Source organism: Strix aluco, chromosome 2 (genome assembly GCF_031877795.1).
Source record: "Strix aluco isolate bStrAlu1 chromosome 2, bStrAlu1.hap1, whole genome shotgun sequence".
Taxonomy (NCBI): Eukaryota; Metazoa; Chordata; class Aves; order Strigiformes; family Strigidae; genus Strix; species Strix aluco.
The window spans coordinates 50,134,415-50,157,541 of record NC_133932.1 but is presented as its reverse complement, the minus strand read 5'-3'; the positions used below and the strand labels follow the sequence as shown (position 1 = coordinate 50,157,541).

Genomic DNA, 23,127 nt, shown 5'->3' with positions numbered 1-23,127 from the left:
TGATCTTGATCTTCTGAAGAAAGCCTTCTAAATGGTTCAGGCTGTCCATGCTTTGTATCTCAAAGTTAGTTATGTCAGTGGGGATAAAGTGGTGATTTAGAGGATGCACGTGTAGCAAGACAACAGAGAATTAGTTATTCCCTGTGTACAAATACACTTACATGCAAATATATTCTGTAACTACAGAGTAAATAACTGCAGACTTTTTCCATTAGGGTCTTATTCAGGGAAAATCTGAGTATTCAAGAGGAGTTAAGCCAGCCTGTGTGTCATGGCAGAGGGAGGCTGGAATAATGACCAGAAAGAATGGCAACGTCTGTCTTCAACAAAGCTCAAGACCAGCTTCCTGATCCCCACAGGTCGGGAGGGCGGGCAAAAGTAGTGTCTGATTTCCAGCATATTCATACTACGTATCTTGTAGCTGATGATGGTTTAGGCGTTTTCTGCTCAGTCTTCCTGTAAGAAATTTGCATCATAAAATGTTAGAAATGGCAAATAGTGCTCAACCCAAGCACACCTCAAATTCTTTTACATAAAATCCATCCAAATAGTCACTGCGTGATACAAAGATCATGTTTATCTATTAGATGATAATGTTCATTACTTAAAATGTCATAGTCTGCTCCAGGAGTAACCTTGTTATCTGGCCTGAGAAAATTAGGAAATCATCTTAATGCAAACTCCTAACAATGAGGTCTAACATTTTCCTGTAGGGGGAACTCTGAAAGCTTAACAAGAATATTCTCTTTTAGATAATCTCATTTGTCGTTCTCCATATGATATTTTAAAGGTTAAATTAATGCAAACAACATGAATTTTGTTTCTCACAGTAAATATCTAGACCAGTCAAATTCCTAGTGAAGCATTCCAAAATTTTAGATTTGCTTCAGTGATTAGAATGTGAACTAACTTCTCATCATTTCAGGAGATGCAGTGTCATTAGGAGAAGCACGTACCTTCACCAAGTTCATATTCTTTTCAGTTACAAACTTCCTATCTCTGAATGACACTTTTATTCCAATGCCTTGTGTATCCCCTTCCCAGATGAGCACTCTGCTGGCATGGGTGCTATTCAAAATAGCACAAAAAGATGCTTCATGCCCCAGTGATCTGGCAAAGTACTCCCAGAAGTTTCTTTCAGGTGAAGGGAAGAATGGAGCAAAAATTAAATCTGGCTACAGAAACAGTTCTCGATAATGGAAGTGACAAGTTGAATGGACTCACAATCATCATATTAAAAATTGCTCCCTTGGAGAACCTGCTGAACAATCTTGAATTGTGAAATCATTCACATGGCAATGTTACTATAAAATAGCACATTGGCAGGGTGTAGAGTGAATTTAGTAGAATAAGACTGTTATTTACTATGCCCTGCTGCATATAATCCAGTTACTCTATGGAGCTTGAAATATGTGCAGCAGTGCGGTTCGGAGGTCTGTCCAAAATTCCCAAGCCAGGGCACTGCTGTGAATCCAGCCCAGGAGCATGGCTCTCTGTAGCAAGATGCCCAAGAAGGTGAGTAACTAGCTTGCAGAAGTTTCCATCAGCCCTGGGCTAGCTAGCTTAAGTCACGTCAGGTGTTCAGTTCAGAAGTAAGTAACGCCTTCTTTGTAAGAAGTCTTCAAGGATTCCTTCAGTTTTTTAGTGTACTGAGTTTATATCTATTACAGGAAGAAGAGATGTATGTTGAAAACATAGATGTAGCTATCGTATAAGTGTGATAATGGCAGAGCTCCAATACAGCTATGCCACCTGGGGCTGGGGGGAGATGGGACTGTGCTGGCACCAGTTAGGACCCCATTATATACGTTTCCTGTTACCTGTGTGCTGGTGCTTTATGTGTAAGCCATAAATAGGATACAGTAAATTGTGTCCTTGTTGGACATGTTTGCAGCTGTTGAAGGAAGCAGCTTTACCGTTCTCATGAATGTCAAAATAAATAACTTGTTTCCTTTGCCCTTCCTTACCCTAGCTTTGCAGTAAGGGACAATCAATAAAGAACTACTCTAATTCCTGCAGCATAAGAGGAATATTCTTTAGAGAGGGATGAGGGTGCTAGATCTCCTTTCTGGTTTTAGCCTGCCTCTGAAAAATTAGAGGGAAGTTACAATAATCTGACTTGAACTAGTGCCTCTAGCAATAGAGGCAAAAGTTTTTCAGTACTTATAATTTAGTTCATGACTCAATACAATTTTCAAACAGATCTCAAAATTTGTGAAAGGGATCTTTTTCGTAAAATGTCAATTAATTTGTCCATCTATCTCATATTAATCTATCCTCTTTAATTGTCACCATGTCTGTTGATTAAAATATTACAAACTCACATATTTTTACATGGGCAACCTACTTTATTCCCAGACAGGGGAGAAAGTTCTTTAGTATACATTCATAAGCTGGTATAATTTTAACTGTCCCAGCAAACAAGCTCTCTACCACTTCCTTTGGGAGTGTGTATCACAATAATGGTCATATTGGTTAAGAGCGAGCCTACTCTTCTTTCTGTAACAGTCATTTTGAAGTTAAAATAGGGGACTAATAGGGAACCCCTCTGAAAGGTTGCAACAACAAAGGGCCTGGTCTCATCAAAAAAGCAGAGAGGATTTGTATGTTTTATTTGTGTGTTGGATTTTTGCTCCATGTGAACAGGTTAACTGAGCCTCAGTGAACTTATTTGTTAAACTGGGGTGAAAATCACCCTAGGGTATGCACTGAAGATATTTCATAAACAAAAAGTGTCAGTTTTTAAACCAAATGAAGATGACCAATTGATTTTAAGTTTGTATAGTTAGCCAAAATGGTGAAATGATCATTCCCAAAATAGGTAAACAAATTCAGATAAAATATGATTTTGTTTTGTTTTGTAAAGCAACTAGTTTTAGGATGTGTCAGCCTTCTTTCCCTTCCCAAATTAAAATAAACCTCAATTAATTGTGGGATATATATTGAAATAAGAACAGCTTTTTTCATTACTTATGCCTGATACAAGAGTTTTTGAATTCCCGTTGATATTAGTGTCTTTGAATAAGTCACCTTTTCGAGACTCATCCTTTGCAAATTTCAGTCTTTCATTCACTACCAGTTTGACAGAGGTTCCTCAACTTAAACATAAGGACAAACACTGCTGGATGAGAACAAGGACACAGACGGGAGAATTGATTTTTTTTGGTAGCAATTAAGTACTGAATTGTAAGACATAATTGGTTTATGATAGTGGTCTATTTAGCTGAATTTTTTTACCTAAGACTTTTGATTGAAATTAACTCTTTAAGCCTTTTAATCTGTAGGACTTGCATAGTTACTCTTTCAGATCCACAGAATGGTTACTACAGTAGCATGAATGCTATTCAGCTCTGCTGAAATACCTGAGGCGAATATAATTGTGAGGCTTGTGGATTTCGAGTCATTTACAAAACCAATGAGAGCTGAGCACTTTTAGGGTGCTTCAGTTGTCATTGAGCGAGGAAATTCTACATTGTCAGAAATGTATTAAGGGGAAGATCTATACTTTCTGGTATTTCATAGGTTGGAATGAATTTTTAATGAGCCCAAGATTATCTCAAAATGGTTTGATGATCTAAGCAGAGCTAACTGTTTTTGCTTTTGTAACATGTACTGTGTTATAAATGTACATTATTCATGCTAAAAAGCTTTTTCAAATGTTTTACAATTATTGTGGGGATTTATGTGTACTATATGATATATCTGTATACTAAAAGAGGGAATGTGCCCAGTGTGAGATATGAGGAGGAGTATAAAACACAGGACTTACTTATAAACCACAGCAGTTCTCTACTCCCCTGTAGAAGTTGCCACTGGCCACACAGACCAGTGAGTATGAAGCCTTTGAGGTGACAGTTGGCTTGAGATTGCACCCTCAAGTTTTCCTGAGTGAAAGGAGTTGACCATATTTCTGACCTGTAAGCATATGCAGACTTAACTGATGAGTAAAACAGCCTTTGCCCAGGCTGTCATGAATGCACAACTGTGGTGCAGGTTCATGTGACTATGCACACTTGCGGCTAGCTTCAGTTCAGCTGGAGCAACCTGCAGGGACAGCCAAATCCAGTGGCACTGAAGAGCACCTGCCTTCCCTGGCCATTGACTGCTGTGCTTGACCAGACTGGTCCCCAGTGCACATCTCAGCCAGTCTGTGGAGAGTGCACAGCCACCCACCCACTCTTCATGTAGTGTCCCACTTGGATGTGTGCATGCTGCTGGGTCATCATGTGCTCAGTTACTAACAGACAATATGTAGCTATAGCTTACCTTAAACCTCTTCATTCTCACCTCTTTATAACTTCCCCAGCTGAGTGACCAAGAGTGTAAGCTTCCAGCAGCAACACAGCTTGAGCTGGAGGCTTTGTGTGGGTGAACTGGAGCTTGGTTAGAGGCAAAACTCAAGTTATGGCTCAGGCAAATGATTCTATGAAGACAACATGCCCACAGAGTGTGTTTATAACCTGTTACAATTCATAAGAGGGGACAGTATGGGATGTGTCCTGAATGAAGCTAATGGAGTGACACTGTAGCAACAGCTACTCTGCTCCACACCTATGGCAGTAAGAGATTTCAGAAATGGGATTTTTAGAGATGAAGGAGTTGTTCAGATGGTCTATAACAGCATCTTTGGCTGCAAAGGAGCAATTGTCCTCCCCACTGAGAAGTCTATGGCCTGCCCAAAACCTTATGAACATCCCAGCGTAGAGCAAACAACATTTGGATATCCATAGCTTTAGAGCAATTACTATCCTTGAAAAATGTCATGTCAATAAGATGAGAATGATACATGTAGGACATCATTGGACTTGTTCTGAGACTGAAGTTGAATTGTGTGTTTCACAGTGCACCTTTACCTCATACAGCCACTGCTGAGCATGGAGAGAGCTTAGTCTAGACTAGATAAATCCTCCAGTCAAGTGCTTGAAGTTTTAGAAAACAGGCATGGATGGCAGGTCTCCTGGGAATTTTAAACAAGTTCTTGCTGAATCTCTCAGTCTCAGTTCTTATGTGATTCTTGTTACTGAGACTTTTCTTTTTTAGTATTTCAATTATCCATCTGCAAACTAACAGTGGTAATACTTTAATAACTCTGTGTGTAGTAAGAACTTTTAAAAGCATATTGAAAACTTCTAATGAAAGATACAAATATGAGATAATGATAGTATGTATGGGATGGACTGTTATCTATTCCGTTTCATAGTTATGATTTATGTGCCCTAATAATGAGGAGAGATAACATTCACTTTGATTTACAAAAGAAAAATCAGTTATTTTCTTATCTTGATAGAACTTTTATGCAACTATTGTTATGACACAGTTCTTGCCACTTCTGTGGAAAATGAAAACTGCCTTTTGAAAACAGCATTGCCTAAAAATTACATACTAGGAGATTATAAATATCCCCTAGAAGATGGTTATCATAGTACAATTACATATTAACTGGCTGCAATCATACAGATTGTTCTGTGTAATAGGGATTTATCAATTTGGTCATCACTCATTAATTTTCAAGGTGAAATTCCCACCATTCAGTTTAAATGTTTGTAGATATATTTCTGTGAGTGCTTTGTGGTACATCATATATGTTTAGATGTCTGATAAAAATATGTCTGATTTAACAGGACTCTTGCCAACTACCTGGTGTGGAGGATGGTTTATTCAAGGTTATTTAACCTCAGTAGACGTTTTCAGTATCGGTGGCTGGAATTTTCTCGGGTAAGTTAGAGGTTTTTATAGCATTTACAATGGTACTAGTGTTGACGCTACTGGCTTCCCTTATGGTTGCTTATACCTTTGCAAAATGTGAAATGTATTCCATGCTGGATAAATTTCTTGAATAAACTTTTTTTGTTGAAGACTTCTAAAACAATTAAGACATACATATTCTTGTGTATGACACTAAGGAAAAATGTCTTTTAGATTAAGTTAAGGAGTTTTTGAGACCTCCCCTTTAAAAACCATAGTCTTCTATATGCAGAAACTTGAGGTGGAAAGTTTCTGAGTTACATGCCAGGGCTGTGACCTATGCTATTCTTGTTTGGCCAGAATCTGAGCTTTTGAAAAAACTTACTGTTTATGCATCTATGAATATAGCTCTGGTAAACCAAAAGTCTAAGATTTCAGTTTTTCTAAGCTTGCTCAAACCTCTCTCATGCTCTAATGCCAGTTTTACATGAGCTCTAACACATCCACACACTAGCCGTTTCCACAGGGAAGCTGGCCAGGTGCCTTACAGCTTGGGATTGCAGAAGCCCCGGAAGACATTAGTCATTGCCTCAAGCTATGAGAGCAGAGCTAATTATCTATGAATATGGGCACATATATTTGTGTATGTGTAAATTTGTGTAAAACACATATATTTGATTAAGTGATCCCTGAATAGAAAGACACCCTGATAATCCTGTGGGCAGTGTGAGGACTCGTTAAGCAAATCAAGGATGAAACGGAAACTGAAAAGTACTTTGTCTTGTTTCCAAGCCACTTTAGTTTAGATGGTGAACTTTTTGTTTCTCATTATGCAAATTAGCTGTTTGGTGACATCATGACAACAGGAGGCTGGCATGATGCTGTCAGTTATGTGGTACGGGAGGTGTGGGTGCTCTGTCCTCCCTGGTGAGTCATGCAGGTGGCTAATTGAAGCACCCATAATATCTTTCCTTGAGTAGTACTGGAATAGTTCTGAGTTGATCACATAACCAAAAATAAACTCCAATAGCCTGATAGAGACTACACAGGAAAGGCAGTCTCCTATACTTCTGAAATCATATTCAAATCAGTCTTGTTAAAGATGCCATTTTCTTCTTGCAAAAATGTGAGAAACTGACTGTCAGAACCACAGCGACAAGTTTGTAAGTGTGTCCCCTCCTGGGACATTCCTTGCTAGCCAGGTAAAATAGATTAATGCTGGCCATCGGCCAGTCTGCAGCATAATACTGAGTTATATTGAGTTATATTTTGGCCACAAAAATTCCTGGAAGGAAACTTTAAGCTTTGGATACTGTGCATTTTGATATGGTAACTAGCTGCTGTCACTTCTCTGAGTACTTTTTCCAGCAGCCTAGGGAGAAATCTAATTCAAGTTGATTCAATGCTTATTAACAATGTTATCAAGGCTTTCATGTAAGTGGTTTTGAAAACTTAAGAACAGCACAGTAAGGGCAGTGAGTCAGCAGCTCATTCCCATTACCTGTCCCTGGGACCTGGAGATGGAGAATTAGTTAAGTGCAGTAAACAGCAATAGCTAATAGTTAATAGCTAAAGTTAAGCACAAGTAAACAGTTCAGGGGAACAGACTTCACAGATCAGCAGAAAGGAAATGAGAAATGGAGTCCAAGGCAAAGGCTTTGTTGAACAGACTTTTCCAGTTAGGAGCTGGAGGACTAAAGGCACACAGGTCCTTTGGGATCATAAACAGGACCCACCAACCTCTTGCCAGGTAAGTGAAGAAAACCTTGAATGACTGCTAAAATCATGTGACCATGAGATGAATCAGTGACCCTTACAGCAAAGGATATCTTTTATTCATTCATTCATGAATTCAGTCAGCCTCACCCATCATAAGCATAGTATATTTTTCATCAGGTTCTCATTTTCTGTTAGTGGTTTTTACATTCTACATGTAGAAATCTTGGCATCAAGACACTTAAACTCTTTGCAAAGAGAGGGAAAAAGACATGATGAAACTTCAGAAAACTTCAGGTTGAGAAATAGGACAAACCTGCTGACTCTGGAGAAAGTGCTTTGATTACCACATCAGCAACTGTCAGCAGCTCCTCTGCAGCGATGCTTTGAGTCCTAGCAAATGTGCAGTGGCACCTGGGGAAGAGATCAGTCAACTGTGTTCTGGAGCTCTGAATTGGCTGGGAGGGCTCGAAACCTGCTATTTATAGTCACTGTTACTACCTGGAGTACTGTGTTTCAGAGCAGTACATTAATATTAGGAGGACGATTTTGAGGGAGTTCTAGTTGGCTGTTGTAACATAAATATCAATAAACCAGCTGAGAGATATAATCTATTCCTCTCAGCTCTATTTTTATTGGTCTCACATCCTGTGCTGCTTTTCTGTCCTCCTTACTGTCAAGCCCCCCTCAAAATAATGGTAATTATTATGTTGTAATAATAATATGTCACAGTCTAAAAGCCATCTCTGTCTCCTGACTCCTTCTGCGGCTGATGTGTAGTCAGAGCTTTTGGAAGGAATTTCAAGCTCTGATGACTAATGCCATGGCTTCCCTTCTTCCTCTGCATCAAGAAAAAGCTCCATTGTGGTTTTGCTTGAACCCTGGAGAGAAATTTTCTTTTCTTTTTATTGCTTTTGCTTTTATATTTTTTATTTCCTTTTTTTGAGTGCTGTATTATATATGAGGGTTGAAGAATTTGAAAAAGGAGTTTATTTTCAAATTTGGCACTGTTTAGGAAACTATTACCTTATTATGTATCGGTTTGCCTAATGTGGTTTTCTAATAGAAGCAGTGTTCTCTCTGTCATTGAAAATCTATTAGTGCATATACAGTATTAATAAAAAGCATTTGAAAATGCAATTCACTGGTGTATTTAAGTATGAGTCATTGATTAAGCTTAATTACAGACAATATGATGGAGAAAATCAATCTTTGAACTACCAGAATATCTGACCTTCAATAGCTGAGGGTTAAGCTACTCTGGAATTTTCCAATGAAATCTTTCCTATTGGAAAAAAACAAATCCAAACCCTTCAGTTTTGCTAGAAATTTAATCTTGCACTCAGAGGAGGAGAAGACTGAGAAAAAGAAGAGGCTCAGAAACTGCTAGATCCATGCTTAAGAGCCTTGTATAATTTGGGAGAGTCCAAAATCCTATCCAGCTTGACCTGGTCTGGTGTTGACTGTACTCAGCTGACAGGTGTTAACTACTGGACTGAGATTTTGCTTGTTATCTGTGGAAAAGCTTAAGAAGTTCCTTAAGTAGAAAGGGGACTCTTTGTACCTTGAAAACAACATTTTCTTAAATCAGCACTGCTACCGCTTACATGGACCCATCTTGTATTTTGCTGTGCATACTTTATTTTTAAAATGAACTTCTACCTTGATGAGAAAATGTAATGTTAACTTGGTAAACATCCACGGTAACAACATTCTTCCTGTGAGAAGCAGAAATCAAGGCAGCAATGTGCTTGAGCTCTCTTTTGCCTTGTTCATTGGTGCATTGACCATTCTTGACTATTTCTCTTTTGAAGCTCATGTATAGCGGTGCAGAGACATCATCAGAGCCTGGAAGTGTCTATTTAACCACTGTTCCCTTAGTAAAATATGCAAACTCTTCTACCAGCAACTTGCTACCATAACATGGAGTGAGATATTTGGGGGACAAACACATATTCAGTGTTCAGTGTTCTTGATGATTCAAATGTGTTTTCTCCTGAAAATATTCTGTTTGCAAAAGGGACTGAAAGCAACAGTCTGTGGTAAGAGTAACCAGACAGGTAAATGACAAAAAGGTGTGGACACATACCTACTGATGTTAGCCATCATTAGTTAGCATAGATAAGTTCATGACAGTGGAGGCCTCTGTAGGAGGTGTTTCATAAGGACTGACCTAATTTTCATGAATATGATCTCCCTAGGCTTCTCTCCTAGTCACTGGAGAGAGAGAAACTTTTTTTGGAGATATCTCAGAGCAGAGATTTTCTAGAGGAAAGTGTCTCTCCACTTAACACAGAAAGACTACCAAGATTAATCTAAAATTGGCACTTGGGAATGCCTTCCTATAACTGACCCTCTAAGCCTAGCCTAAGTCATTATGTTGTACTGTTTCTAAGTCTAAAATCTTACACGTATTTTGTGGAGTTCAGAAGATTTGTCATAGCACTTGGTGAAAATGGAAATAACTGTAAAGTACCATTATTGTTTCTTTTTAGTAGCTATTTGACAAATATGCTTTAGACTATACTGTATGTGGATGCAGACTTGTTCTTAAACAGTATGACGTTATGACCTGCTACATGCACCTGCCTACAGGTGATCCATGGAACCACAACTTTGCTGCCTCAGTGGGATAAATGTGTGGACCTCGTTGAAAGCGCACTCCCTTATGTTGTGGGTAAGATGTTTGTGAATGCCCATTTTCAAGAAGACAAGAAAGAGATGGTGAGTCCTCGGAGATCTCTGTCTAGAAACTTAATTAGTGGCTTCCTCCTCACAAGTTGCCTCTGATGTTAGACAAAGTTTAAAAAGAGACAAGATTCTTAAAAATGCTTTAATTGAATTAAAAAAAAAAAAAAAAAAAAAAGACAAGGAGAAAATTAAACAAATTTGAAGAAATGTCACCCTTCTGTCCATCTGGGCACTGCCCATTCTTTCCATCTTCAGCCCTTCAGACAAATATGTAGCCAGATCAAACAGGCTGAACACTGTTAAATTGCATATAATAATCATGACAGACAGGATGTGCAAGAACAGAGAGAGGGGTATCGATGAGAAATGGTTTAGTATAGCTAGTGCAACTCATTATAGTGCAGTTTTTACTGATTAGTTGGAAGACTGATCAAGTTTTCTGTTTTAAGGTGACCCTTTTAAAGTTGACTGTGCTACACCTGTAGTCTAAGCAAGAAAAGTGTGGCTGATGTCTGGCCCAAATTAAGGGAAGCTTAGAGCCATATAGTGAGTCTTTATATTTGTGATTCAAATCTTTTTTGCTCAGTGGTGAAGGAAAGCATTCTTCCCTCCTGCAGAGTCCAAAGAATAGCTTTTAGCTGGATGTTCATCCTCATTCTAAAACTTCAAACATAGCTACATTATCACTTCTCTTAATAACATATTCAAATTATTAATTACCCTTCACAATAATTTATGACTTATTTTCAGTTCATATTTTTCTCATAAAGTTTTCCAGTATCTGCTTTCCCAGCTATTGATTTTCCAACAATAATCAGTTTAAAATTAACTAATGTAGTCACTGAACTTAGATCTCTGTGCAGGAGAGGCACAACCATTTAGCAAACGTGAAATAGCATCCTGTGCTGCGAGCGACAGCTCTGTGATAGTCCTGATTGCACTGCCCTGGCTCAATAGCCTGAGTTTGTCTGTTTGACTTTATCTAGTTTGACTGTTTTCTCAGGGAAGGACTGCATTTTAGACAGACCAATACTCTGATTTGGCTTGTCGAAATCTTTATGACATGTGTTTCCCTCTCAGGTTCTGCATTTCTTTTGCTACTTGCCTTCAGCTGGAATTTCCATTCTGAGATCCAGCTTTTCAGTCCCCTGCTCCTTGATCAAGTTTGTAATGTGCCATTTGGCAGTTTAGTGGCAAAAATATTTCAGTATGACCTCTGCGCAGGATAAGTGGGAAGAGAAGGACTATAAAAATGTACACTTTATGGAGGGGACAGACACTTTTTCATTTTTGTGTATCTGAGGGAAAATTATAAGAAGATGATATAGTTTTCTGTTGAAATGTGACCTAGTTAAAATATTTCTAAGCATGTACATTCCTTTCAGACCAAATCTTAGAAAAATTATCAAGTCTGAAGTCACAGTAGCATTCATAGTAAGAAATGCATATAAAATTTATAGTGTAGATCATAAGATTCAGACTTATAGTGAACTGCCCATGGAGTTAAAATTAGATATAGGTGAAATTTGTTGCAATCCATTTAAAAGTGTGCTTTTCCAGTTAATAATTTGTGGTGTTAGCATTTTCATTTCACCGGTTTTCAGTTCTATTTCTCTTTCTTAAGCAGTAAGAAAGCACTTGACAAAAGCACTCTTATTTGTACAGATTTTTTTTTTTTTTTCATGGCTCATGGCATATATCTGTCTATGATAAGCAAATCCTGAGTTATGGATAATATGGATTCTTTTTCCTCCTTGTTTTTTCACTGATGTTTCATACCTTAGATACTTCTCTCCTTTTATCAGGAAAGACATTATTTGTGTCTAAATATAGCACTGTTTCTAACCCAGAGTGCCTGCAGTGTTTCTTACAGCTATGCCTGAGCAGTTTCAGTAATAACTTTGATAGCAGGAATAGGTTTTTCCCCCTGCCCCCTGCAGCTACAGCTGGTGCATAAAGCCTAAGTATACACCAGGGCCCAGCTGCAGAGCTTGAGTTTGAACCTGTAACCTCCAAATACAGGGAGTTCACCTCATTAGTGCACTAAGTTAATTGAGTCAGTGTTCTGTCATCAATATCTTTAAGTTACCCTATTCCCTGGGATGCAGTTTACTGTGAATGTTAACTGTTTAGTCATATTTAATGCGAGACCTGTTCCAGTTGTCCCATATTGTCTCTAAAAACAAGAAGATGTTTTTTGAAAAGGGTAGGAAAAAATGAATAATCAAATGATCTTCGCTGTGTTTTGTCTGGTTCCACCACAAATAAAGAACAATTCCAGTTTAAAATATACACCTAATACATAAAAGACAATTTAGCTAAAGGTAACATTACTTTCCAGGGTTTAGTCCCCACTTTTAATGACATTTCAGAGTTACTAGATCTATAGAATAAAATTATATAAATCTCGGGTACTTGACATTTTCATTGTTTTTAAATGTATCATAACTGATAACACAAAAATCCAATAAGTCTTCATGTAATGATTATCTGTCATGTCTTGTGCTGACTCAACTCTTGTTTGGTCTGTGCTAAAGGACTCAAGCAATGGCTGTATCCCCTGAATTGCCTCACTCTCACAGCATTCTCAGTGGCTATCTGTCATGAGGTTCATCTATTGATATAAATAGAAACAGCTGATTGCGTACACCTTTCTGGTCTGTGCTGCCAGACGGATGCATAGGCATGAAGGCATTTCCGCTCTTTAGACTGATATAATGCACCTTGTAGCTATCAGATTTCTTGTTTTCTGTCATTTCAGAGTTTTCTTAGTGTGTATACTCACTAAATGCTCCTATTATTATTTTTTTTTACTTGCTTGTGGCTTTGTATAGGTGTCTGAAGAAGTAGCCAAGCTTAAATGGTTGTGGGTTTTCCTAGCTTTGCAGAGATGCAAGCTGTCATTTGTGGTTCAAGACCACAGAAGCAGTTAAGGCTGCACAGTGTTGTGAGCCATGGCCTCTATCCCTGCAGTAAGTAAAGGGTAGGAGTACTTCACAAATACAGCTAAATACAGGCTAAATATTTGGATACTGCTTTGTATTTGGATCATGATACTGTCAGCCCAAATTCAGTCCTTTGGCAGTATTAATGAGGCTTGTCTCAGTCTGACATAAACTAAACAAGGCTACAGATTCTCTCTCTGCAGAAAGGTTTTATTTGTGCACATACCTTGCGGCTGCCTCCTTCTTCTGCATAGGCTAGTGATCTAGAATCAAAGTGCTGGAAATCTCCCCAAATCACTGCAAATCTCCCAGTATTTTTTATGATTTCAAGACAGATATCCTCACAATTGTGACATAAAAGGGTCAACAATGTACAGGTTGTGTGGTACACCTGAAGGAAAAGAAAATGGAAAGAAACTTATTTTCAGAGGAAGTGTCTGAGAACTGGAGAAAGAAGAGAAGAAAAAACAAGAAAAAATAGCCGATACTGTCTGATTTGGAATCATTCATATGGTCTAACCAAATCCATCGCTCCTGCATGCACCAAAACTTTTCTTATAATGATTCTGCCATGGCATATTTTACTGGGAGGGGTCTGCTAAATGTTTTGCAGATGGAGGAGTTGACTGAAGGAATTCGCTGGGCTTTTATTGACATGTTGGAAAAGGAAAATGACTGGATGGACTCTGAAACAAAAAGAAAAGCTTATGAGAAGGTAACAAATATAAATGTTGAATGGGTAAAATCCTGTTACAGTGAAGATTTGACCTGAGTGAGAACAGAATGCCATGGAGTGTACTTGCAGTTTCAGTTACTTATCCATTGTTTTGTTTGTGAAGGGACATGTGCCACATTTGTTTTTCTAGAAGCTGATCTGTCTGAGGTTCTGCTGCTTCTCTTCTAGAGTTATTTTTGTTACATTGTTCTTCCTTCCTTGCCTCCATCTTTCCCCATCTGACTCTGGGTGATGTAGACTGTGAGATTATTTCAGATTTGCCTGCACAGTGTCTTTTCTGGACAAGGTCTTCATCTTGATTGTGATGTCAAGGGCACACCAACCTGAAAACAGAAAATGGTGTCTAAAATACCTGGGACAGCTGAGGGTGTTTGGTGTGAAGATGAAGGATCCAGCCTAGAAGGGGATATGAGAACAGTCCAGGTCTCGTACCTTCTCCAATATCGTGGTGGGATGCCTACCTTGAAGGCTATCTTCCAGGAGTTCAATAACCATCCCAGCTGAATACCCATCTCCCGATAGAATAATGCCAGTTATGAAGTGTTATGATCAAGGTTGGCATTACTGGTCCTGATTACTTTCAGATAGAGTGACAATAAAATGCAGGAGGTAAAAGTGAAGGCAGAAGAAAGTACTCAAATCTCCCCTTTCGCTCTATTCCCACATTTACAATGTGATAGGAAGAAAGGGAGCTTGTCCAAATGCAGAGCTGTGCCCCCACAGCAGCAGCTGGAGGGGGCATAAACAAAGACAAATGGAAGACAATATGTAGGACTGTCTCCTCATTTGTTGAGCCAACAGGATATCAGTGAATTAGTAAATAGCCTCTTTGAATAAACTGACATGCAAGTGCAGTTGAACTGTTCCTGCTCACTGTGCTTGAATAAAAATAGTGGTTTTGATTTAAAAATAAACACAGACTTCAAAGTTTTTTGGTAATTCTGATGAAAAGGCTGTTGAGACATTTTATCATTGGAAAGTTTTAAATTCCATATACACCCCATTTACATTTTATACAACAGTGCTCTTCACAGATGTGCAAATGAAATAGAGCTGCATAAGTGCACCAATCCATTCTATAGCAAGAGAACAATAGTAAAATGCTATTTATTTCCTGCTAACCTGATGGTAAATGGACTGCAGTTATTACTTCTTACTGACTGTTATGCTTGGTTTTTTACTAGAAATAACCTTAGAAATATAATGATCTGTAAGTTAGATATTTGAAAAATTTGGTGCAAAATAAGAGCAGGAAGATTTTCTGATTATTTCCTTAACAGAGATATTTCTATATACCTTTACAGGCATATGCAAGTCTGATGTTGATTTTTCTAGCAAACAATTTGCTTAACCATTTTGTTCAATATTTGCTACCTGCCTTTCAGTAGAGAAACAATACAAGCATTTCAAATTAATAAACTCCCTAAAAAGCTCTTCCTTTCCCAATTTAGGGAGAGTTTTGTTCAGAAGGTAGGTTAGATCTTTTGTGGGTAGAGATGCCTGTTTCTCTCTCTTGACATATTTAGGAAGCTTATGGCACTTTGCTCCCAATTTAGGCAGGCATCTCATTTAAGTTTCTGGAGTTAATGGGGTGAGTCTGGGCCAAACAATGCATGACAAACTAAATTCAAGCAGTACAATAAAAATAATATTACAAGCCATGGTATTATGAATAGTAAATGGTTTGAATCCATTCTCACTGACTCGAACAACAATTTTATAGTTTACTGACACTTGTAAGACACAAGTGTTACATAATGACTTAGAAATTGCAGCAACAATTATGCAGTAGGACTTATGACTGTAAATTTAAGTTTAGATTCACAGAAACAGCTACTTGGCTAGAAGGGAACAGTCTAGAGAGACATTTTGGTAGATTTCCAGACATGGAGTTTGTGCATGTTTATTAAATACTATTTATTGCTAATGATATATATTGAATTTGTCCTGGGACATTCGGATGAGCATGTTTTTAATTCAAGAAATAGATGCATTATGTGTATGGTCAGATAATTCACTGGGGAATTTTAAGATTTATAATATAACAGAACCTTCAAAATCTGTTACTCTGTTCCAATCAAATCTCATGAGCCCAGCATACTATGCTGTCACTTTTTTAATACTTACACTTTAAGAAAACAGCATAGACAACAGAAATTTTGGAGTGGGGTTTGTTTTGTTGTTTAAAAAAACCCAAACAGTATTACTTTATTATATAGATCCGTAGAAGTGACATTTCTTCATCAATAAGTGTCACCCGCATATGTTAGGATAGTGCAAGTGCTGTGGATTTCACAATTTAGAAAGGAACTTAGTTTATTTTTGAATTGAAGAGCAAGTTGTATCATCCTGGGGGTCTTCTTGAGTTTACTCTTCATTTTGGATCATTATCAAAATAGAGACTAGTGTTATGACAGAGCACAGTGATATGCTTCTTTTAGACAGGGGCAGAAAGGACGCTTTGCTTTGATCTTCTGTATAGCTAAACTAGTATTTTAACCAATTATTGCTGGGCTGAGCCCAATAACACATCAGACAACTGTTCTAGTTCTCTGTGGTTACTAACACTTCTGTGGAATTTTTTTATTAGGGTAGGATATTCTGCTTGGAAACAAATTTCAGTCCTGTGTGAGCATCTTCTGCTTGTTTCTATTTCCAGAACAAAAGATGGCATGTGCTTCATTATTAATCTGATATCCTTCTATGATAAGGTCTCCTGCCTAGTGGATGAAGGGAAGACGGTGGATGTAGTTTTTCTGGATTTTAGTAAGATTTTTGATACTGTCCCTCACAGCATCCTTCTGGACAAGTTGTCCAACTATGCGATGAGTGGGCTGATGGTGCTCTGGGTGAAGAACTGGCTGAGCGGCAGGGCTCAAAGGGTTGTAGTGAATGGGGCTGCATCTGGCTGGTGACTGGTCACCAGCAGTGTTTCTCAGGGCTCAGTTCTAGGGCCAGTTCTGTTCAATATTTCTATCAATGATCTGGATTTAAGAGTCGGATGCACTATTAACAGGTTTGCTGACATTACTAAACTGGGAGGTGCTGTTGACTCTCTGAAGGGACAAGAGGCCTTGAAGAGGGATCTGTATAAGTTGGAGCATTGGGCAGTGATTAATGTGATGAAATTGAACAAGTCCACATGCCGGGTTCTGCACCTAGGACAGAGTAACACCGGGCACTAGTATAAATGGGGAGAGGTGTGGCTGGAGAGCAGCCCTGCAGGAAGGGATCTGTGGGTGCTGGGTGCCAGCAGGCTCAATGTGAGTCAGCGGTGTGCCCTGGCAGCCAAGAGGGCAAACTGCACCCTGGGGTGCATCAGACACAGCATAACCAGCTGGACAAAGGAGGTTATTATCCTGCTGTATTCAGGGTTGATGCAGCCTCACCTTGAGGACTGTGTTCAGCTCTGGGCCCCACCATTTAAGAAGGATGTGAAGGTCCTTGAATGTGTCCAGAGGAGGGCAACAAAGCTGGTGACAGGGCTGGAAGGCATGTCCTGTGAGGAGTGGCTAGGGACTTTGGGTTTGTCTGCTTTAGAGAAAAGGAGTTTGAGGGGTGACATCATTGCTCTCTACAGGTTCCTGAGGAGGGGAAGTGGAGAGGGAGGTGCTGAGCTCTTCTCCCTGGGATCCAATGACAGGACACGTGGGAACGGTTCAAAGCTGCATCAGTCAGGGGAGGTTCAGACTGGACATTAGGAAACATTAGGAGACCTCTCCTCTCCTCTCCTCTCCTCTCCTCTCCTCTCCTCTCCTCTCCTCTCCTCTCCTCTCCTCTCCTCTCCTCTCCTCTCCTCTCCTCTCCTCTCCTCTCCTCTCCTCTCCTCTCCTCTCCTCTCCTCTCCTCTCCTCTCCTCTCCTCTCCTCTCCTCTCCTCTCCTCTCCTCTCCTCTCCTCTCCTCTCCTCTCCTCTCCTCTCCTCTCCTCTCCTCTCCTCTCCTCTCCTCTCCTCTCCTCTCCTCTCCTCTCCTCTCCTCTCCTCTCTCCCCTTCCCCCTCTCCCTCCCATTTCTATTCTAATTATCAATTAAGTAAAGAAAGGAAGTTATTAGTTAGGTAAAGAATGTCTTGGTCTTTTATGTTTTCATTGGTAGCTGTCACATTGTCCCTTACAGCAATGCAGCGTAGAGCTCCTGCCTGAAGTTCTATGGCAGAACTGAGTGCTACATGGAAATGACAGTGATTCATATATTTTGTTTTTCCTCTGTATTTTTAATCTCATTACATTCTTGAATTCTTCAAATGCTCTGGAAAGAAAGAAACTGTAGAAACCTGGTGGGTTTTGTTTACTGGGCCTGCTCCATGTGATCCATATAATTTACATTAGCCTTCCTTTTAACATCAGGCATATTTGGGTCATTAACAAAGTTTTTACTCATTTCCCAAGAAAAGAATAATGTTGATGTGTGATTTGGATGTCTGGACTGTGAGCATGGAGAGCCTTCCTAGAAAAACATCTCATCTTAGACTCTCTTCTGTTCCTTGTGGTGATTGTGTCTTTAGATGACGACACTGTAATGCAAATGACTTGGCAGGCTTTAAAGAGAATTAACTGCAAATCCTCTCTGTGATTTAGATACTCACTGTTTTATGTGTTTTCTGATGCCTGTTTTCTGACTGATGCCCACCTGTCTTGTGCACTTGGCTGAGGCCAAACTTGTATACCTTGCTGTCAGCCTGATGCTTTGCAATCAAAGGGACCATCGACAAACCTGATCTCCTTCTACGACAGGGCGACCCACTTATTGAATGAGGGAAAGGCTGTGGATGTTGTTTACATTGACTTCAGTAAGGCCTTTGACACCGTTTCCCACAGCATTCTCCTGGCAAAACTGGCTGCTCGAGGCTTGGATGGGCACACGCTTTGCTGGATAAAAAACTGGCTGGATGGCTGGGCCCAAAGAGTTGTGGTGAACGGAGTTAAGTCCAGTTGGGGGCTGGTCACGAGTGGTGTCCCCCAGGGCTTGATTTTGGGGCCACTCCTGTTTAACATCTTTATTGATGATCTAGACGAGGGGATCGAGTACACCCTCAGTAAGTTTGCAGATGACACCAAGTTGGGTGGGAGTGTTGACCTGCTCGAGGGTAGGGAGGCTCTGCAGAGAGATCTGGACAGGCTGGAGCGATGGGCTAAGGCCAACTGTAGGAGTTTCAATAAGGCCAAATGCCGGGTGCTGCACTTTGACCACAACAACCCCCAGCAGTGCTACAGGCTTGGGGGAGGAGTGGCTGGAGAGCTGCCAGTCAGAGAGGGACCTGGGGGTGTTGATTGACAGCCGGCTGAACATGAGCCAGCAGTGTGCCCAGGTGGCCAAGAAGGCCAATGGCATCCTGGCTTGTATCAGCAATAGCGTGGCCAGCAGGGACAGGGAAGTGATCTTACCCCTGTACTCGGCACTGGTGAGGCCGCACCTCGATGACTGTGTTCAGTTTTGGGCCCCTCACTACAAAAAGGACATTGAATTACTCGAGCGTGTCCAAAGAAGGGCAACGAAGCTGGTGAAGGGTCTGGAGCACATGTCGTACAAGGAGCAGCTGAGGGAACTGGGGTTTAGTCTGGAGAAGAGGAGGCTGAGGGGAGACCTCATCGCCCTCTACAGCTGTCTGAAAGGAGGTTGCAGAGAGCTGGGGATGAGTCTCTTTAACGAAGTAACAAGCGATAGGACAAGAGGTAATGGCCTCAAGTTGTACCAGGGAAGGTTTAGACTAGATATTAGGAAGCATTTCTTTACAGAACGGGTTGTTAGGCTTTGGAATGGGCTGCCCGGGGAGGTGGTGGAGTCCCCATCCCTGGAGGTGTTTAAGAGTAGGTTCGACATAGCACTTAGGGATATGGTGTAGTTGGGAACTGTCAGTGTTAGGTTAATGATTGGACTAGGTGATCTTCAAGGTCTTTTCCAACCTACATGATTCTGTGGTTCTGTGACCTCTGAAGGACTTACAAAAGGCCCTCTGATAGAATCGATGCTTGAATTTTGCTTTAGGCAGCCTGTCAGCTCCATCTAATCACTGAAATATTTCTTCGTCTGTGACTCTCTGTGTCTTTTGTGTTGTTTTAAGTTACTCAGAAGGGACACTACTAATTTAATGAGCCCAAACCATATTAAAAGGATCAAATCAACTAGTCTACATGCCATAGGGAACAATTGTCTTGCAGTCTTGATTTCTGAGAATCACCCTTTTAACCCTTGTATACTTTGGAGTTAAGGTTTGACTTTCCCTCTGTAACAAAACAATGTAATGAGATAACATCTAATAATTTCCTTCTGTCCTCCCTCCATTCCTCTCTTTCTGTGATTGAAACATGGATTTAAACCAGACCATCTGAAAGACAATCTTGCAAAGAAAGTTAACAGGGTTAGGTGACTCGGTCTGTCTTCTCGTGCAGTTCTCACCTAGCTCTCTGGATGGAGCTCATGCTGCTTCCAAAGGAGCTCCGAGTGGGAGAGAAGCGTTCGGCTCTGTCCTGTGATGCTGTTTTCTGCCCTGTCCTTCCTCCTCTGTTTTATTCAAGCCTTGCTTTATTGCTCTGTATTTGACAATCATCTGAAATTTGCTTAAATTGTGCCTGTTAACCTCCCGAATTTTCAATGGAGATCTCTGATTAGAAAACAAAAACAAAAAAAACAACAAAAAGTTCCTCTTCTTGCCTTTTCAGCCTCTCTCTTTTGTAAGGATCATTAAATTTTGCCCCCATTTGAAGAACAGAGAAATTATTCAAATGAGTGCATCTCCAAGGGTGTATCTGGCAACAGTCTTCAAGTATGTGGTCTGCAAGTTACAGAAGCCATACAGAAAGATCCCTTGTTGGCTGCCTGGGCACTGGGTGAGCTCTTGGGCCACCTTGCAGCCTCTGAGAAGGATGGCAGATGAGGAGCAGGGTGGGTAGACAAAGGAGAGCCTTTTGTCTCCCTTACAATGAAGGTGCAGATTGCAGCCGGCTATGTCAGCCAAACGGTATTGACAGCTGCATTTTGTAACTGTTGGTCACAGGGAAAAGGGAGAACCCGCAACTGAAACTCCATTGATGTGACTTGTGTGATCAGAACTTTCATCTTTAAAATGGTAATTTATTGCTGCTTCTCTTCAAAGGATAATTCAGTGGAAGGTCATCACTGAGACACAGAACTGTTCCTCTTCCTGGGCAGGAGCAATTATTTTATTAATCACTATCTTTCCTTTATGAAATGCCTTTTGTGCTTGGGTTTAACTGGAGGCTTGAAAATGAGACTTTTACACAAAAGCCTGTTTTCTGAAAGTTTTCAAATCTCCTGTAAAATTGCCTGTATTGTAGGAAGTTATTTTTTTGCTTTGTAATACTATTTTTAAAGCATGGATGTTAAGCCAAAAAAAAAGCTTGTTTTTCCTCTAATAAGATTTTTCTGTAACATGATTAACCTCTTTAGGTCATGGAGCACAAATCCCAAGGTCACTGTGCAATCATTTTTTGCCTACTGAACTTGCCTGCTGCTTGGCTTTATTTCTCTCTAAGGAAGTCGTATACACAACATTTGTTTTCTTTGCATCTCTCTGAGTCTGAAGACCGAGGCAAGAGGACCACAGGAAAATATAAGGATAAGGACAGTGCCTGGCTATAGATGTCTCTCTTAGGCAGTGTTAGGTACCTTTGTTTAGCCTACAGGGTTTGTTCTGCTGCTTCCCTAGATAACATAGTGTAATTTAGGCCAATAGCCCTTAGGAAATCAAGAACCATCTGTACAAGCCCTGATTTAACAAAGTATAGGTACTTTAAATGAGGTAGGTGTCCATGGGTTATCCCACTGAAGCCATTTGCTTCTCAGCTGGAATTTACTGGCCGTATCCAGCCCTTCAGTTAGCTGAGCCCTGCCATCTTTCCCAGTTCTCTGTGGTCTCTCTCTCTTCATATTTGGATGATTTCACTACAAACATGACAGCCATACTGCTTAGACCAGAGGTCCAATGTCTGGCTCGGACAGTGGCCAAACAGTAGCAGATGTTTAGAGATGAACATAAGGACAGGGCAAGCATAAAGGGATACATTCCCACTACCCTCTCCTGGCCTCTGACAATCTGCAGCTCAGTTGCTTCCTGAGCTAGAAGTGGTGTCTTTGTATTTATTCATATTTTTCTGCTGTCAGTTTGTTTAATGACTTTTTGAACCCATGACAATTTTTATCATCTGCAGCTTCCCAAGGCAATGAGTTCCACTGCCTCACTGTGCTCTGTGTGAGAAAGCATCCCTTTTGCTTGTCTGGAAAATGTCACCTTCGCCCCATGTGTCCTTGTAGTGGGGAAACCAGAGAATCATCATTGACTGTTCTTTCTTTGTGCCCAGTCTTGCTTCCGTATAACCCTGGCAGAGCAATACATGCAGGGAGTATGGAGCCTCCTGCGTTTGCTCACACAGACTGTCCAGGGCATGCACTAGATACATTTCTGAAAAATAACATTTTGTTAAGGCATACCCAGACAAAAAGACCAGACACCAAAGCCTCAGGAGCTGAAATTAATCTTGCTTAATGCCATGCTAATTTTGCACAAAGATGACAAATCATCCGATCTTGAGAGTTGTCACAGGGTGCTCTGCAAAAATAAAAAATGCCTTTTGTGCCTTGTCGGGTCTGTAGACCCATCCTATGTAAAATAATGCAAAAACATGACAGAGGAACCAGCCCTGAGTCTCAGTGCCTCCCATATCTCAAGTGGGCTTTTTCTGGAATGAAGGCCAGCACAAGGCTGACAGAACAACACTTGGTAAAAAAGGTGGATGGAGTTTCAAAGTGAAGATCCCAAGACACCTTTTACAGGTTCTTTTAAGATGACTTTATATCTTTGTTTCAGGGATCTTGCAGAACTTCACAAAGTGTAAGTCTGCTTCAGAGCACTAACAGAAGCTTCCAGACTCACTTCAGAAGAACTAGGAAAAGGGAGAAATTTCCAAAGGCTCTAATTTCATTTAGGCACTTCATTCCTATTCAAAAGCCAATAGAGGTGACTGCTGACTTCCAAATTTACTGGTTTTACTAGAAAGTTTGAAACAACCTTGTAATTTCTAAACTGGAAAGCTTACTTCTGCTTAGTGCCAATTGAACCTTGGCCACACTTTTCCTTTATGGAAGTGAACTTTCTGAAATGAGGGTGGTCTCTGTCTGGATGCAAAAATTTAAGGTCCTGCCTGTATTGTAGCAGTTTCATTGCAGGGAGCAATGAGCAAGTCTCCTGATGAAGTTGAAATATGAGTTGGAGTTCGGAAAAGGCTGAGTCACATTTTAACTCTTCTTACCAGGATCATAAGATGGTGTAACTCATCATTATCCTACCGTGTATGTGGACATGTGAAGAGAAGGGGACAACTCAATAGGAAGCAGGAA

At 40.2% G+C, this 23,127-nt stretch overlaps 1 protein-coding gene across 1 annotated transcript in view; it reads left to right on the top strand.

The window, feature by feature from the left end:
* The window catches only part of PHEX (phosphate regulating endopeptidase X-linked), a 113,906-nt gene that overhangs the window by 43,571 nt on the left and 47,208 nt on the right, over window positions 1-23,127 (top strand). The window contains exons 10-12 of the mRNA XM_074816887.1: window positions 5,622-5,715; window positions 9,997-10,125; window positions 13,651-13,752. Of these exons, the coding sequence (XP_074672988.1) occupies window positions 5,622-5,715; window positions 9,997-10,125; window positions 13,651-13,752 (325 nt within the window). The remainder of the gene's footprint in view (window positions 1-5,621; window positions 5,716-9,996; window positions 10,126-13,650; window positions 13,753-23,127) is intronic.